At 41.6% G+C, this 19570-nt stretch overlaps 1 protein-coding gene across 1 annotated transcript in view; it reads left to right on the top strand.

Moving 5' to 3' along the window:
• Positions 1-1681: 1681 nt before the first annotated feature.
• Positions 1682-19570, top strand: part of LOC108702348 (transmembrane protease serine 9) — a 64347-nt gene continuing 46458 nt past the window's right edge. The window contains exons 1-6 of the mRNA XM_041578124.1: positions 1682-1990; positions 7501-7527; positions 9399-9567; positions 10692-10960; positions 13148-13317; positions 13891-14164. Of these exons, the coding sequence (XP_041434058.1) occupies positions 1945-1990; positions 7501-7527; positions 9399-9567; positions 10692-10960; positions 13148-13317; positions 13891-14164 (955 nt within the window). The 5' untranslated portion in view covers positions 1682-1944. The remainder of the gene's footprint in view (positions 1991-7500; positions 7528-9398; positions 9568-10691; positions 10961-13147; positions 13318-13890; positions 14165-19570) is intronic.

Below are 19570 nucleotides of genomic sequence, written 5' to 3'. Positions count from 1 at the left end.
CTGTAATATAAGCTGATGCTACAGGTTTGCTGATTATTAAATTCTGATGCTAATTGCACTGGTTTCTGTGCTGCCATGTAGTAATTATCTGCATTAATTACTAATCAGCCTTATATTGTGACATTTCTATTCTATGTGTACTGTATATTGTGAGTGGCTCCCTAAGCTCAGTAAGTGACAGCAGCACAGAGCATGTGCAGTGAATCAGCAGAAAAGAAGATGGGGAGCTACTGGGGCATCTTTGGAGACACAGATCTTTACTGCTAAAGGGGTGTGGTTGCCTACCAATACTACTTGGCCCATTCTGCCATTGCAATAGAGGTACAGTATAATAATAGAGGTGTCATATGATATAGGTTTTTGAATTCCATAGGGAAAATAAGGATGGACAGAAGATAATTCTTCTAGACAAGCACCTACTAGGACCAAGGTCCACCAGGTGATGTTTGGTCTGCTAGGATAGCCTGACCCTGGCTTTTCTTAATTCATTCATGTCCGCTGGCCAATGAAGCCAAATAATAAATCTCTAGGGCAGTGGTTCCAAATCTGTGTGGGTAACCAATCTGGGGGAAACTTGGGGCAGTGGTTAGAGCAGGCTTAGCCCAAAGGCATTAGCATGGAATTTGGGGAAAGTTCCTATTTGCATATCTGGAACCTTACTGTTGATAATAAATAGGATGGGGGTCAAAACTAACTTACTGTTATATTAATGTATCTTTAACTTTGTTATGAGCTGAGGGGGGTCCCTTGCTCTAGGTCAGGGTTTCCCAATGTTTTTTACCCACAAGCCACATTCAAATGTAAAAGGAGTTGGGGAGCAACACAAGCATGAAAAATGTTCCTGGGTGGTGCAAGATAGGTGCCAATTGATCCCTATGTGGATTGGAGCTGCAGGAGGCTCTTGCCTTCAAGTCTGGAATTCAAAAATAAGCACCTGCTTCAGCGGCGTAACTACAGCTAACCGGACCCCCCTGCAAAAAAATCTTCAGGGGCCCCGGCTTAGCTGCACGCACGTATGTACCTGCATGCGCATACACGCATCCGCTTCAGCGCTCGCACATCCTGTCCTGTCCTCCGATCCGCCCCACCGCTCTGCCGTTAAATTACTTGTGGCGGTTGCCGCACACAGTGTTCAAGGAATTTCCATTCAGCAGACCCCTTGGTCCGGGCCCCTCTGTCCCCCGGGCCCCCCCGCAACCGCGCGGTCTGCTGTATTATAGTTACGCCACTGACCTGCTTTGAGGCCACTGGGAGCAACATCCAAGGAGTTGTCGAGGAACATGTTGCTTATAAACCACTGGTTGGGGATCACTGTTTTCCTGAGACATCAATGGCAGAGTAGGTCTATAAATGCATGGTGTTGCTTAAAGCAAAACTGTTCTTCATCCAAATATTACAAAACTTCAAAAATATTGTTTGATTTAAACAAGAGATGTACAAAAAGTAGGCTTATTAACAGCATTTTACAGTTTCCCTTTTTTATGGATAAGCCTAAGACTTTGGATGATGACTGGGCATTTTGAGGCACGTATGAATATAAAAGATTCACTTGTTATTTGATATGTCTCTTTTCAAGAGGTGATAATGAATATACATAGAGAGACATTAGCCCTAGGGCACAGATGAGAGGCAGGTCTGGACAGGGGGTGGGTAGGACTGTTTAAGTCTATAGTGCTGGAAATGCAAACACACAATTGGAGAAGACCGGGAAGAGAGAAGGCTTAGAGAAAGAGCAACGTCAGAGGTGTAAAGTAAAACTAGATGGTCAGATCTCACACAGTGGAGAGGTATTGGGGCGTTTCATTATTTGTACACAGGTTGAAGTACAAAAAACAGGTTACTCAGCATTCTTACAACATAATAGAACCAATAGGCTAGTTATTAGTTATAATAACATGAGATTGTAACAGAGGCAATGACCAGTCCTGTGCTGGAAAGAGAAGAATGAACATGTTTCCTCTACTACAAGTTCTTCTACTGCTCAACCCGGGTAAGTGACTCTCTACAACACACAGCAAGGGCCACTTGCTGCCACTGGCTCTGTCTATACGTATATATATATATACAGGGTATAGAGGGATGGCAAAGGCTGTTTATCCTCAACATTGACTGTATATATATATATATATATATATATATATATATATATTATATAGTATATATAAAATGCTAGTGCCCAAATGGCACAGGGCTGAATACAATAATAATAATGTATTAAAAATAACATAGCCTTGTATTTAATGTTATGGGTATTTTATTTCTTACAATATTCAAGTTTCTGTTAGACTAGTAGCAAGACACTGTTCTTAGGGATACCATGTATTAATGGCTCTAGTCATGGGGGTACATTTACTTAGCTCGAATGAAGGAATAGAATAAAACATACCTTGAATTTCAAATGTTTTTTTTTGGCTACTTCGACCATCAAATTGGCTACTTTGACCTTCGAAGACTACAACTTCGAATCGAACGATTCTAAAAATCGTTCGACTATTCGACCATTTGATAGTCGAAGTACTGTCTCTTTAAAAAAAACTTCGACCCCTACTTCGCCACCTAAAACCTACCGAGCATCAATTTTAGCCTATGGGGAAGGTCCCCATAGGCTTTTCTAGCTTTTTTTGATCGAAGTAAAATCGTTCGATCGATGGATTAAAATCGTTCGAATCGTTCAAACGATTTTCCTTCGAATGTACGAACAAAGGAAATGCGGTAAATCCTTCGACTTCGATATTCGAAGTCGAAGGATTTTACTTCGAACGGTCAAATATCGAGGGTTAATTAACCCTCGATATTCGACCCTTACTAAATGTGCCCCTAAGTGAACATAGATAGATAAAGGTCAGGATGGAGGTATTTACAGTGAGGTGGCACTGAATTTATCCTCCATTGTGTTCTGGAAGGTGTTAGTAATGAAGTTGCCATTATCCTACAATGCGCCCTGGGGTTATTATCGGCTGACACTGTATTTATCCTACCATCTGTTGTAGGGTTCATTATACATGGAATAGGTACAGTTTTGTTTTACTATGTGTTCTGTGATGTGTAATAAAAGAAGAATTCACTGTATTTATCTTGTAATCTGGATTGTTCTACATGATATTGTTATTGCATTTATTCTGACATGTTCTGGGGTTTTATACATGAAAATGAATACGGCAAATGAATCCAGATAGAAAGAGTCTACAGACAGCCTCCCCAAACACAAAACTCCCCCTATGCCTATGGGAGAGTAGAAGTAGGTGTTGAGAGAATTCTATCTTCTCTGTAATTGATTGGATGCTTAACGGACTATTACATGACTTTAGTTCCTAGGGGGCTTCTTAGAGGGATGTTGGTAGAGAAGAACTTTGTAGTAAAAGGTGCTCCTATGAGTTGGATCCTTCTTTTGTGATAAGAATATATTTAAAACTCACATTGCAGGTGTGATTGCATGCGCATGAAGTGCTTGATCAACGTAGGCCCCAATGTTCTCATAGTGAGGAGTGTGAGAATATGACCCCATACTGGCCTTTGTGTTCTTCTTTGTGTGGGTGGCAGTATTGTTCTTATCACAACCTTGCAGATTTTTATTACTGAGGTGGAGGTTTTAGAGCAAAACAGAAATGATTTCCTATATATGTCAGGTTTATTTGTCCTAAATACCTGTGTGTTGAAGTTTGCAGCCAAGGGCATGAAATGTGTTGGTTTTGTGTGTGTGCGTGCTTGTCATTAAGGTCCTTCTGTCACAACTTTGGATTTTTTTCTTTTTTTTCCTTTTATCATATTCACCTGCCCTAAATACCTGTTTAGCCAAGAATCTAAAATATCAGTATCAGCATTGCCTCATGCTTCCCTATGCACCACCAACCTCCCACCCCTCAAGGCCTTCTGCTCCCCCTTTATCCACCCACCATCATGTTGTCCCATTATATCTCATATTTCTCAATACTTTGCCCTACCCATGGCTCATGTGTCAGTTTGCTTTCTTCTCCTTAAGCTCAAAAGGGTCATTACCTATACCTTCCCATTTCTATACACTTACGTATTCCTTCTGTTCTACCATTCTCTGTTGGTGTAGTGGGGTGGGGTGGGGGCAAAACTCTGGTCATTCAAGTAAAGATACAAGATTTCTGGTGATATTACAAGAGTGAGCTCTAATACATCTTCTTCACAAAAGGAATCATCTCAGAGGCTTTATTGGACCAAAGTCATTCAGACTCCCAACTCCTAATTGGGGACCATTAATTGGCTTTGAGTGACTAAGTCTAAATAACAGGCATGTGCAAAGTATGGCTAGACATACATGTACAATAGGGCAACTTCAAAATGTAGGAATGAAACAGCTGTAAGGCCGTATTAAGTAAACCGCAAGTGTTATTTTATTAGCAGTGTGAGCACACGACGTGTTTCGGGCCAAGCACTTTCTCAAGTGTACAAAATGGGTTTGGATATGAAGCCTACCTAGATTTGAAAGTCAGAACAAAACATTCTGATTCTGCTTAAAATAAGTACAGGAAACCTGACACCAGTTTTTAGAGGTGCATTTGGGGAAGCTGGATGTGGTTATTTAGACCTACAGGGATTCAGAACTGCTTTGCCTACAAGGAAGTTCCTATGACTCTCCCAACCTTTATTTACCCATTAAACGTTAAACATGTAACGTTTCTTCCTTATACACAGCTATTGTTTGTCTGTTAAATTCTTTGTAGAACCCATAATCTCTTCTGGGGGTTGGACTTGTGTAGACCTTAGCTGTCTATTAGCACAGCAGATAGTAGTGATGTGCAGGTTGAGAAAAACTCAACCTGCACCTGATCATAACCTGCCTACTCCTGGCCCACACCCAACCTGAACCCGGGCATCGCCTCCATTTATAGACCCACCTGACCCATCCATGTATGCTGTCATGAAAGTGGGCAAAATAGGCACATAAAAATGGAGGTTCCTGTAGCTCAGTGATCCCCAACCAGTAGCTCGTGAGCAACATGTTGCTCTCCAACCCCTTGGATGTTGCTCTCAGGGTCCTCAAAGCAGGTGTTTATTTTTGAATTCCAAGCTTGAAGGTAAGTTTTAATTGCATAAAAATGAAGTATAGTGCCAAGTAGAGCCTCTTGTATGCTGCCAGTCCACAAAGGGGCTACCAAATAGCCAATCATAGACCTTATTTGGCACCCCAAGGGACCGTTTCATGCTTGTGTTGCTCCCCAATACTTTGTACATTTGAATGTGGCTCATGGGTAAAAAAGGTTGGGGACCCCTGCTGTAGCTGACGGCAGGAAGAGTAAGTTTGGGGGTTGGAAAAGTGGGAAAAAAGCTCAACTTGAACACGACCGTGTCCCACAAGATTTGTGCGGAAGCCGGTCCGACATGTCTGACTGATGGGTCCTGTGGGTATCAGGTCACTCGCACATTATTCGCAGATAGGTTTTTTTACTGCTCCTCAAATTGGTTGTAAACCCATCTGCAACACTGACTCACAGCGCCCCCTAGTTTTCTATAGAAATGACTAAAAAACGTAGTCATAAATGCACCATGTCAGGCATCTTGCTCTTATCTTACATATAGAGATAATTATGTATTTTATTTCTTCATTATATGAAAGTGGAATCAGACATGGGGATAAAGGACAGACTTGTTCAGTGCTGGGAAACTGGGCTTAAAGAAGTAGTAAACCCTGCTGCACTGCACCACTTAACCAAACTTTACTTAGTTCTGGCTGGACTTCAAATTCAAGAAAAATGTAAGATCTAATGAAGATTGAGGCATTCTGGAAGATGTAGTCTTAAAGTAATATTGCACAATTAAACTTTTCATAAACTTTCCAGCAGCTGCTTTAAAATGCAAATAATCCTCCAATGAGAATCCCAGCTGATCAGTATAAATCTGGCTCCATGTTCTTTGTTCCTGCAACTGGAGTTGGAAGCTTTAAGCCCAGTTTCCCAGCACTGAACAAGTCTTGTCCTTTATCCCCATGTCTGATTCCAGTGTCATATAATAAAGAACAAAAATGAGATAATTATCTCTATATGTAAGATATCAGCAAGATGCCTCGTGTGGGATTGATGCTATTGCATCCAAAGCTCATCTTGCACTTGGTTGCACTGAGCTCTGCTTCATTTGCTTCTTCATGTTCCACATCATGGACAAGTGCATTTTTGACATAGACAAACCTTGGAGCTACAACCAGTTGACCTTGTGTCAATTAAATTTTACTGGATGCAATTCCCCTTTTAGAAAGACTGGAATTATCGACTTTTGGTTATATACAATATTTTACCAATATATTCCATACAATTTAAAGGGGACATTTTGCATAACCTTCATATTCAGATATGCGCTAAGTCTCAGACCTGTTAGTCTCTGAGTCACACTGAGCTGCCACTGAGCTGCGGCTCTGTCATAACTCGTAGCATGAGATTTAGCGCATCGCAAAGCCGGTACTTTACCTGCAGCATCCGTCATAACTTGGAGGGGCAGCTCAGTGCGACTCTGTGACTTAGAGCGTCGCCAAGCAGGGAGTTTACTTGCAGCATCCAGGGGCCACACTCACAGCCCGGGGCCCAACACTAGTTCTCATGAGACTTCTGCATCCTTGACCCGCACATAATAACTACACTTTATTCACTGACGGAGCCGCACAAGCAGCGACTTCTGATTACACTTCCCCGGCTGCTGGGAGGGGCTTCAGGCGACCCCCAGGCTTCCACCGACCCCCTGAAACTGCAAGAACTTCTGGTCAACTTCACTAGACAAAAGGGCAAAAGGGAAAGTAGCGCAAGTTTTTTGCGAAATCCTGGGGAGCAGGGAGTTGTACATTATCTACCTACACTTCACTTGCGCTGACATCTGCCGTCCAACTGCGACTAAATCGCAGGAATGTCCTGCCCCAGCACTTCCCCAGTCTCCCTGCAACTCACCCTACAATTGCAGGCAGGGTAGTAGGAAGAGTCCGCACTCAAATTATGCTGGAGTGGATATCAGTAATAGCGCAGCAGCAGACGTCCTCACTCGCTCGCTCCTGTTGCTGTCTGCTCGTGCGCAGGAGAAGGACAGGAACGCGCACAGGCTGCCCTGAGAAGGACCCCAGCGTGATTGACGTGGCGCCGAGATTAGCTCGATAACAGCGCCTCCCCCCTATACACGCCCAGTCCTTCTCAGTGGCTGCTCCTTGTAGAGAAAAAGCCAGTGAAAGAAAGAGACGGCCGACGGCCGCCCGGCCAGACTGTGCAGATACCAGCACAGGAAATGAAGAGAAAGGGAGGAGCGAGATAAGAAAATCTACGATAACACAGAAACTTGAACCAAAAGGTATCTTAAACACATTGTTTTATTGAATTTTATTACAAAAGGGTTACATTCAGCCAAAGTTGAAAATGATGGTATATGTCCCCTTTAAGGCTTCTCATGTTTGGTACAGTAAATTAATGGGAGAGGGATCTGTTACTGATACCTCCCTTTCACTAATTATCATATCCTTTAATTACAAACATTAATACTCTAACAATTCTCTTCCTTCAGGTCTCCTTGGGATTACTGGTGCTACAGGTAAGTGTGAGATATCATTATGTTCCATAAAGAGAAAACATTTTCATGTTTCAAGCAAACACAGTCCCACCCTTCTGTCTTTGAAATGGATTATGTGTTTGCTGTGTGTGCATGTGGTACCAATGAAATCTTCCCATCACTACATGAGGATATGCAAAAGCCTACAAGCTGTAACTTTCACTGAAATGCATTGTGTGGCTGTTGATGGGGAAGTGAACAGGAAAATGTCCCAACTGTAGTGATATCACTAAGTGTTCATAAATGGAAACTATTGCTAGACAGATAGATAGATAGATAGATAGATAGATAGATAGATAGATAGATAGATAGATAGATAGATAGATAGATGTATGTCAAGACCGCCGGGAGCGCGAGGAGTCGCGTCCGCTCCCGGCGGCGAAGAATTCAAGATGGCGGCGCCCAGTCAACCCACGTGGGTTCCGACGCCGGCGCCGTGACGTCAGCGCGGCGCGACGGTCGCAGGCGCGCTGACGCTGGCGCAAGGGCGCCAAATTCAAACATAAAAGGACGCCTGAGACGCCAAGATGGCGCCCGAAAATAGGATTCTGTTCCCTGAGAGTTTCCTGGGTTCCCTTGCTGTTTTCCCTACTTATATCTGCCTGATTCCTTGTTGTGACCCTTTGCCTGGACCTGGACTTCGCTGATTCTCTGCCTGCTATTGACCCCCTGCCTGGACTTTGGACTTTGATTATATTCTGCCTACCTTGTGACCTGTAGCCTGAACCCGATTACCCTTTCTGCTTAATCCCTGGATACCACGATCCTGATCCCTCCTGAGGGGCTTCCTCCTAGATCCGGACTACTCCCCAGAGGGGGCTCCCGGCTCCCTGACAATGTAGATGTAGATGTAGATAGATAGATGTTCTACCTGGTTTTGCCCAGTACCAAATCCAGCTGGTTAATGTTGAATTAATTTTCCAGATAATTATCCAACTGAAATCTCACACTATTGTTCCATTGTACTCATGCTCATATACTCTAAGTTTACCGGAAACACATATCTCAGATTTGCCATCAGCCTTTTAGCCCATGAAAGACTCTATTGTGCCAGATGAGTTCCTCCTGGGCACAGACATTGACTATAACAAAGGCTTTTGCTGATCATTATGTTCTCATTATTAATGGCAAGATCCTTCCATCACGTACAATAAAATTCTGGATTCTTTGAAAAAGTGATTTGTTGTTCCCTCTAACAACCAACACATGAGCTCACTTTGTCCCTTAATTAATATTGCATCAGTGGTATTTTTTATTTATTAATACGCTAATTGTATAGTCATTTTCAGCATAGCCAAACACTGGATTTTTTTTTTATTCATCTTGGTATCACTGCCAGGTCTTCTCATGAGTTAAAGACCACATTAATCAGAGAGTTATAGTTCAGCCCACAGCTTCAAAAGCAAATGTATAGAACAGCAAGCGGGGTAATGATTTGAGAACTCTACTGCTGTAATGCATTTCTCTTTGTGTTTTGCTTATCTACATGTTCAGGGCACCTTGGAGTTTTTTCTTATCAGGAACAGCATAAGGCATTGTGGGTGAAACTAAATAACACTTTGCCTTGTATCAAATTTCCAAGATTGCAAAACTGTTCATATTAGTGCACAATGTCCTCCTTTCTATCATTATTATGTCAAAATTAGTCTTGTGGCAAAAGGCATTTCAAGCATTATTTTTGATTTTATGGAAACAATAAAGTTTCCCCATTTAATTAAGTCATTTCAGCATCTAAATGAGGTGCAAAGTGCAAGATGATAAGCCAAAGAACTCCTTCTCAAGTTCATTTAAACAAACAACAAGATTTAGGTGAAACATATCGTTCCCACAACTGATTGTACACTTTCCTGCAGAATGTGGAAAACCTTTGGTGTCCAGCCGCATTATGGGGGGGCAGGATTCACAGCAAGGAGAATGGCCCTGGCAAGTCAGCTTGAGGAGCAATGGAAAACACTTCTGCGGTGGAACTCTTATTAACAGCCTGTGGGTCGTCTCAGCAGCTCACTGTTTCCCTAATCCTAGGTGGGTAGCAAAAACGGCAGTTGCTGTGGTATGGTTTGGTTTGGACATGGAAGTACAACTCAATAAAACTTTTGCACACCAATTTCATGTAGACACAGATACTACTCATCAATATCAAGCTTCTCCAGTCCCAATGTAATCAGCTAAAGTATGGGAGAAGGCACCAGAATAGGGTCCACTTCCTGCTTGCTGAATTCCCAGTTTGTGCAGGGGAGCAGGCGGCTCTCAGCTCACTGCACTGTAGGACAGGAACCAATCAGCAGCTAGCAGGACCTGATAGGGAACTGAAGCCTGTCTGTGCTTGTGTGACTGCAGGGCTGTGATTGGCTGTCCCCCTCCTACTGTCCTTCTGGTGGGGACCGTTAGGACACTCCCCGCCCTCATTTGACACACAGACAGGGACCAGTAAACATCTATAGGGAGCTCCAAAAAAGGGGCTATTTTTAAAGATAATTATAGTTTTTAGCCCAAAGTAAAACAAACACCATATATTATACATAATTACGTACAAAATTAGTTTTTTTTTTTTAGTTTATCCTATATGAAAAATTCAATAACTTAGAAGAAAAGAACATAATTGGTTCAAATTATTAGAAGAAAGGAAAAACAGTGATTTAGGGAATTTATTGGTAGGGAGGATAGTCTTTGTTTTGCAAATTGGGAAGGAAAGCAGTTCCTAGTATATCCTCAACTTTATCAAATGTAAGCATAATAAGGGTTACTTATGTAGAAGTGCAAAGGTAATAGGGGATGCAAAAACATGCCCTGCTCTGGTCATTTAAATGATGAATAGGAGTTTGGAAGGGTATGACTTAGAGCAGGCCTGCAGAGATTCTTCTATGTGCAGGTTAGGGTGGAAGGTGCAACACACAATAAATAATATCTAATATCACTTGCCCTGAAAAAGACAGAGGTAGATGTTTATTTGTCAGTTGTTTTACCCAACACTTTGCTCTGTAGGTCCGTGTCCTTTGTCAATTTATAGAATGAAAGTCACTATCTCAGTAGAATATTATGAAAAATCCATAGGCTGGAAACGAAATTGTTTATTTTACAAAAAACTTAACGTTATTAGTTCCATGGATTTTTAAAGAATACTAAAATATATTTATGTTGTTTTCCAGCATTGCAAGCTACTCCGTCACTGTGTATCTTGGGTCCTACAAGATAGACCAGCCAGATGATAAAGAGGTTCTCATTGCAGTTAAGAGGGTAATTAATAATCCCGCTTACCAGAAAGAGGGAGACAGTGGGGACATCAGCCTTGTAGAGCTTATGACTGAGGCGCCCTACTCAAACTACATCCTTCCAGTTTGTCTACCTGATTCTACTGTGACATTTCCCACAGGCCTACAATGCTGGGTGACCGGCTGGGGAAATATTAAGTATGAATGTAAGTATCTTTACCTGTTAAGGTATATATTCAATTTAGTCATCATAAATGTACCAGATATTCTGTGAACAATGGAATTGAAACCAAAGCAGATAATTTATTGTTTAAGGCAGCCAATTCCTGTTACCAAATACAGGATCTACTAGAATAAAGTCAAAGGCAACTGGACATTTAGCGTTTGTCTTGAAAACATTTCACCACTCCTCCGAGTGGCTTCTTCAGTTTAACTGAATTCGCTACCACTTCAGTGGAACTTACTGTAAGAAGCCACTCGGATGAGTGGTGAAACATTTTTAAGAAAAACTCTAAATGTCCAGTTGCCTTTGACTTTATTCTACTAGATACTGTATATTTGTCAGGGAGCCGGGATGCTCCCACCAGGGAGGTTGTCAGGATCAAGGAGGAAGCCCACAAGGGAGTCAAGGTCGCGGTGTCCAACAAGGGGTAAACCAGAAGAATAACCAAAGTCCAGGCAAGGGTTCAAGGGCAGGCAGAATATCAGCAAAGTCCAAAAGTCCAGGCAAGAGGTCAGCAATAAACAGGAACAAGATAAGTCTTCAGAAAAGCAGACAGGAAACCCAGGAAACACACAGGAATGAATCCTATTCTTGGGCGACATTCTGGCGTCTTGGTAGGGCTTTTATATTTGAATTTGGCGCCCTAGTGACGTCATTGGCGTCCTTGCGCCGACGTTGACGCGCTGACATCATCGCGCCGGCGCCGCTACCCACGTGGCGGCCATGGGCGTTTTGGGAGTGACGCCGGCAGGGGAGGACGCGCCGGAGCTCCTGGACCTGCTCCGGGCGGCGATCGTGACAATATTATGACCTGGATAAATGAGAATCTTCATAGACATACTCTTACCAATAACATCTGGTAAGATCAGTCTAAATGCAGGCTAGCTATGGGACTCTAAAGCAGGTCTGTCATTTTAAACGTCTTTGGGCCACATCGTGGATCTCCAGCCAATTCTGTTATATTTTGAACATTGATTTTATTAGTTCTTTTCATGGAGAAAATTAACAGAACTGATTTAGATTTCTTCTTGATAAGTATTAGGGGTAATCATGGTTCTTCTTGGTTCAGGGGGACTGTTGAATGGCATATGCCTGATCATAGCCACCAATCTTCATCCACTCCTCCGGGCATCCCCTTTAGTTTGGACAGACACATGTGCAGTCCAGAATTTTTCTGAAGATGTTTGTACTGCACATGTGCCTTGCAGAATTGCTAAAGGAACACCAGCCTGGGGTAACAGGTAAGTGAATATAATCACTGGGAGGTACTTAGCAACTTGGTACCTCCCCCCCCCTTGGATTTTACCTTTCCTTCTCCAAAGTCACAAATAGTGATGTGCGAATAAATTCGCCTGCTGTGAATTAATGGCGAATCTCCATGTTTCGCCGCCAGTGAATAAATTCACAAATCTACTGCAAAATTTCGCCGGTGTCAAAGAATTTTGGGCGCGTGTCCGAAAAGGCGCTCGCACCAAAATCGGCCATTGACTTTAACGCTAGTGTCAAAATAGATAAAAACTTTTCTGGTGTAAATTTTCAAGTTTTTTCCGCAAATTTTTTGCCGTTTCGCAAATGGGAGAATTTCGGCCATCACTAGTCACAAAGTAAAATATGCAGTCATATAACTTAGATGAGGAGGAGTTAACCTTTTTTTCAAACCATCGAAAAAAACAAAAATGGTAAGAATGTAAATTGAAGCATCCAGTGAGTGAAGTTAGTAACATGTGTGCCCTGCTTCATCAAGTGCTCAGTGGAAAGCTCAGCTTGATGACCAAAAGACAATTAGTCTCCACAGTCAACACCAATGTTACCAGGGCATACACCATACATTCTAGCTCTATAATAAACAAGGATCATCACTCCGCAGGTCTTTTAATGCTGGAGAAAGTGTGTATCTGAAAAGATGTATGAACAAACACTTTCTCCACTGTTTGAAGGATCTCATCTATTATTATGGAACTTACAATGTTGTGACTATAGAACTGAATTTGTCCTGTTTTATTTTGTTGATTAAGATAAATTGGCGTTCTATTCATAAAATACTACTTCATATATAGATAGATATGTAGATTGATAGATGATTGAGTTAGGAAGAATATACTATTTCAGAAGATTAAAATTCAAAAATCCCTATTGCCATCTTTTCCTAACCGGACACTTTATTTCTCAGCCAGCTTGCCAAACCCAAAGACCCTGCAGGAAGTAGCTGTGCCTCTGATTGGTGCAGCCGAGTGTGATGGTTATTACCAAACCCCGACTTCTGCTGGAACAAGTTCAATAAGGGTTTACAATGACATGATATGTGCAGGGTACCTCAGTGGCGGCAAAGACTCATGCCAGGTGGGTTGAGACGGCGATTGGTTAGCAACAAAAATATTGTATTTTGTGTCACTTCTAAAAATCCAAAAAAAACTCTATAAAAATGGTTTATTTCAATCGACACAGCAGTTATTTTTCATCTGTATGTATTAGAGCAGTGATCCCCAACCAGTAGCTTGTGAGCAACATGTTACTCCCCAACCCCTTGGATGTTGCTCCCAGTGGCCTCAAAGCAGGAGCTTATTTCTGAATTCCAGGCTTGGAGGCAAGTTTTGGTTGTATAAAAACCAGGTGCACTGCCAAACAGGGCCTCAATGTAGGTTGACAATCCACATAGGGGCTACCAAATGGCCAATCACAGCCATTATTTGGCACCCCAAGAACATTTTTCATGATAGTGTTGCTCCCCAACTCCTTTTACTTCTGAATGTTGCTCACAGGGTTCAAAAGGTTGGGGATCCCTGTATTAGAGTGTTGTCCATTGTGCTCAGTGGAGCCTTAAGTATATATTCATGACCTCCCCCACTGAAATATAGCAAACATTGCCAGGGTGTATATATCTATAAATTATTAAAATGTTAATTTTTCTTTCAGGGTGACTCCGGTGGACCCTTAGTTTGTTCAACAGGTTACCAATGGTTCCTGGCCGGTGTGGTGAGTTTTGGTGAGGGCTGTGGAGAGTCGTACCGCCCAGGTGTATATACCCTCCTGACTAAGTATAATGACTGGATAGTGTCAAAAGTACCTGACATCTCTGTGAATGTGAAGTCCGCATCATTTTCAGGACCGATCATTTCTCTGAATAACACAGCTCCAGCCATCATTGCTTCCACCCTATATATTAGTTGGATAACTATTCTGCTTCTTTGCTTATGAGGTCCTGACGAATTATATGGTAACCTAGAAAAGAAACATTTCTGGCAGATGGAAGTAGGAGCGACCAGGCTGGTAGAAACAAAGAGGCTGAAGCTGGGATGGTCCTTCACCCAACACCGAGGATGTTAATCTATAAATATCTTCCAACACCTTGATCTACAAATTTTTCTTGAAGATAAAAGAGAATATGAAAATGACCACACAGTTTCAGTTTAGATCTATCGAACAAATAAAGTAAATAAATAAAATGTTAAAAATTGAAAGTCTTTAAGAGTAATTTACTGAGAACCTGCAACAGTAAGAGGTACAAACGCATGCCCCAAAGTTCTCATTTAAAGAGTGCTTGTGTGAGGTTCCGTGCACAATACTGGTGGGCACAAGGCAGCCCTTTTCTTACAGGGCTCCATTAAGGCCTGTGCCGACCAATGCTGCCTGACTGAAAGGGGATGTATCTTTGCCAACCCCCTGCCCGCCCCTCATAAATATAACCCACAACATTTATTTATATGTGATTCTCTTCAATGTTAATGTGAAGTTGCACCTCTGCTTCTCAAACAGTCTTTATCTTCTAATCTTCTAGGAAACGTTTCAACTACATAGTAACATAGTAATATAGTAAGTAAGGTTGAAAAAAGACACATGTCCATCGAGTTCAACCTTTTTTTTTTTTTTTTTTTTATTAACAACCTATCTGCCAGTTGATCCAGAGGAAGGCAAAAACCCCATCTGAAGCCTCTCCAATTTGCCTTAGCGGGGGAAAAATTCCTTCCTGACTCCAAAATGGCAATGGGACCAGTCCCTGGATCAACTTGGACCATGTGCTATCTCCCATATCCCTGTATTCCCTCACTTGCTAAACACCATCCAACCCCTTCTTATACCTATCTAATGTATCAGCCTGTACCCCTGATTCACTTCCCAGCTCTCCCTGTAACACCCCTTTCCCTCCTCTAATCTCATTGGCTCCCTCCTGTCTGCTGGGAGGAGCTACTGGTGAATAAAGCATCCGACCCTTCCTTGTACCTATCTAATGTATCAGCCTGTACCCCTGATTCACTTCCCAGCTCTCCCTGTAACACCCCTTTCCCTCCTCTAATCTCATTGGCTCCCTCCTGTCTGCTGGGAGGAGCTACTGGTGAATAAAGCATCCGACCCTTCCTTGTACCTATCTGATGTATCAGCCTGTACCACTGATTCAGGGAGACAATTCCACATCTTCACAGCTCTCACTGTAACAAACCCCTTCCCAATATTTAGGCGGAACCTCTTTTCTTCTAATCAGAATGGGTGAAATTGTGTCAGCTGGAAAGTCCTACTGGTAAATAAAGCATTAGAGAGATTATTATATGATCCCCTTATATATTTATACATAGTTATCATATCACCCCTTAAGCGCCTCTTCTCCAGCGTGAACATCCCCAATTTGGCCAGTCTTTCCTCATAGCTAAGATTTTCCCTTTACCAGCTTAGTTTCCCTTCTCTGTCCCCTCTCTAATACAATAATGTCCTGTTTGAGTGATGGAGACCAAAACTGTACGGCATATTCTAGATGGGGCCTTACAAGATATTGGAATATTTTTGATAGGATTTTCTTCTAATCATACATAAGAGGTTGGGCACTGATATTGTTGGGGTGATCTGCCTTGACTTAGCTCAGTGTTCAAATTCATCAGATGTTCAGTTGGGTTGAGGTCAGGGTTCTGGTCTGGTTTTGGTTTTGTTTCTGGTCAGGTTTTTCCATTCCCATCTCTCAATTCTGTACTGACCTTACTTTGTGCTTGGGTTTATTATGGAAAGAGCCCTCCACAAACTATTGCACTAGAGGCACAGAAATGCTGACAATATCCAATTTCAGTTGCCTCTTCTTGGTGAAAAGCACAAGCCAATGAGCCATAAACTTGCTGCTGTCAGCACTGATGTCATGTACATAATAATAAACAAAGTCATTACATTGTGTTTGTTTTTTAAAAAAAAGTAATTTGTCTGTTTATATTCCTGTAACTGCCTGTATGTCACTGCTGTTTTTTTATTGTTCATTTTGAAAAATAATAAATAAATAATATTAATATGTTATTATGTAAACAGCACTTTATTTAATACACAAGAGAAGACAACAACAATATTTTACATTGGTACCAAAACTGTGAGACTGACCTTGTTTAATCCTGTGCGATGAATGGAAAAGGTTATTGTAGCATTAAGCACAGCAGAAAATATATTTGGGGCAAATGCCTTGTTGTTCAAATGGGTACCCCTGGAACTATAGCAGAGTGACTGTTACCCCAATGTTTCTATATATCTGTAACCTTGTTATAAGGGGGCCCAGTCTGAAGGTCAGTTAGGGGGAGATTTGGGGTGAGTGCTTATTTGTACCCTGGGTACCCCTGGAACTATAGCAGAGTGACTGTTACCCCAATGTTTCTATATATCTGTAACCTTGTTATGAGCTAAGGGGGCCCAGCCTGAAGGTCAGTTAGGGGGAGATTTGGGGTGAGTGATTATTTGTACCCTGGGTACCCCTGGAACTATAGCAGGGTGACACCCCAATGTTTCTATATATCTGTAACCTTGTTATGAGCTAAGGGGACCCAGTCTGAAGGTCAGTTAGGGGGAGATTTGGGGTGAGTGCTTATTTGTACCCTGGGTACCCCTGGAACTATAGCAGGGTGACTGTTACCCCAATGTTTCTATATATCTGTAACCTTGTTATGAGCTAAGGGGGCCCAGTCTGAAGGGCAGTTAGGGGGGATTTGGGGTGAGTGATTATTTGTACCCTGGGTACCCCTGGAACTATAGCAGGGTGACACCCCAATGTTTCTATATATCTGTAACCTTGTTATGAGCTAAGGGGGCCCAGGTGAAGGCCAGTTAGGGGGGGATTTGGGGTGAGTGCTTAATTGTGCCACCAGCACCCCTGGAACTATAGCAGAGTGACTGTTACCCCAATGTTTCTATATATCTGTAACCTTGTTATGAGCTAAGGGGGCCCAGCCTGAAGGCCAGTTAGGGGGAGATTTGGGGTGAGTGTTTATTTATTCAGCAGTGTCACTGTTACCCCAGTGTTGCATAGTTACGATGGGTTGAAAAAAGTCCAAAGTCAATCAAGTTCAACCACTCCAAATAAATTCCAGTCCACATACAGTATATACACACACTTATACAGACCTATCTATACACTCACCCAAATAAACTATATATATAAATATCTATACTACCATCCAAGGCACTCGTCATTAGTATCTGCCATCACAACCTCATCTGGCAGGTGAAAGTAGAGGAATAATTATCCAATGGCCAACATGCTCTTAGCTACATGTTAAGATGATGATAACATTTAGGGAAATAAAGTCTATGCATAGCCATGGGCCATTTAATTATACTGCAACTGACCTGCAGGCCTTCTTATGAACAGTACTGTACTAAGTCTATGGTTCAGGACAGACAGTATTCATCATCCCTTTATACAAGAATTATTATTGTTTGCTTTTGCCAATGGTAATTGGTTTGAAGGGAGTATTGGGACCAATGTTCACCTTCTGTTCCCACCGTTAATAAGGTGGAGGGGTATCCAAAGGCTGACCTCCCCTTTAGATGGTTTGTCACAAAACCACCGAAATCAATTGTTTTCAGAACTTTAAGGGGGTGAAAATGATCTCTAAACACTCAACTGAAAGTATTCTTCATGATCATGGAGAGGGGACTTGACTGAGTTGATTTTCTATTTATTTTCTATGAGTTTAGTAGAGACACATTTTTGTGCCTTGAGTAAAGTCAGTAATTAGTTGTGTTAATCTGCCTCTTACCTGCAACATTTTATCTAATTATTGGTGTTTGTTATGAGCAAGGGATGTTGTGTGTCATATCCTTGTGTGAATCATCCCACACATCATCCCACACTGATCCCTGCTTACTTGGCTGTTTTCTCCGCACAAACAATATCTTTTTACAAGGAGAGAAGGGCAACCATGTCTTCTTCCTTCACGTGTTTCTTCATTTAGTACTGACTTGTCTTTCAGGCTTTTTATTAATTGCACAGATATTCAATGAATAGTTCTATAATCATGGGTGATCACTGAAATAGTTTTTGTCTTGTGCAGTTATTCTTACACAAAAGTCTCATAATGGACCCTTGAACCCTGTAATGCTGCATTTTATCTCCCTCCTACTAACTGGTGAGTACACTGAACTAGTATTTGATTCTGTAGGTTTAATGGGGATTTCTCTCTTAAACTGTCTTTAAAAAAATTATTCGAACAAGTTTGGACAAGATATTTTTTATGGGGAAAAAAAAAAATCGAATTTGAAAAGAAGTCATTCGGCATTCCTACGGTTATACCCAACAGAAACTAGATTTAGTTCATGAACATGAGTTTTTTTAACAATTATATATTGAATGAAATATTCAATGGAGAGTCATGAGAATAAGAAGAAAACTGGTTGAAGGAACAGTGACATCAAAAAATTAAAGTGCTTAAAAGTAATACAAATACAGTGTTGCCCTGCACTGGTAAAACGGCTGTGTTTTCTTCAGAAACACTACTATAGTTTATATAAACAAGCTGCTGTGTAGCCATGGGGGCAGCCATTCAAGCACAGGATACACAGTAGATAACAGATAAGTACTACTATAGTTTATATAAACAAGCTGCTGTGTAGCCATGGGGGCAGCCATTCAAGCACAGGATACACAGTAGATAACAGATAAGTACTACTATAGTTTATATAAACAAGCTGCTATGTAGCCATGGGGGGCAGCCATTCAAGCACAGGATACACAGTAGATAACAGATAAGTACTACTATAGTTTATATAAACAAGCTGCTGTGTAGCCATGGGGGCAGCCATTCAAGCACAGGATACACAGTAGATAACAGATAAGTACTACTATAGTTTATAGAAACAAGCTGCTGTGTAGCCATGGGGACAGCCATTCAAGCACAGGATACACAGTAGATAACAGATAAGTACTACTATAGTTTATATAAACAAGCTGCTGTGTAGCCACGGGGGCAGCCATTCAAGCACAGGATACACAGTAGATAACAGATAAGTACTACTATAGTTTATATAAACAAGCTGCTGTTTAGCCATGGGGGCAGCCATTCAAGCACAGGATACACACAGTAGATAACAGATAAGTACTACTATAGTTTATATAAATAAGCTGCTGTGTAGCAATGATGGCAGCCATTCAATGAAGAAAAGGCTCAGGTTACACAGCAGATAGCAGATAAGCTCTGTAGAACATAATGGTGTTATCTGTTATCCACTATTTAACCTGTGCCATATAGGCTTTTTTCAATTTCTGCCATTGCTACACAGCAGCTTGTTTATATGAAGCAAACACAGCAGTTTTACAGGGCAACACTACATGATATTTTAATTACTTTAAAACACT

The sequence above is a fragment of the Xenopus laevis genome, chromosome 9_10S, assembly GCF_017654675.1.
Source record: "Xenopus laevis strain J_2021 chromosome 9_10S, Xenopus_laevis_v10.1, whole genome shotgun sequence".
Classification (NCBI taxonomy): domain Eukaryota; kingdom Metazoa; phylum Chordata; class Amphibia; order Anura; family Pipidae; genus Xenopus; species Xenopus laevis.
Note: the sequence above shows the minus strand (reverse complement) of the source record. Positions and strands in the feature narration are given on the sequence as shown.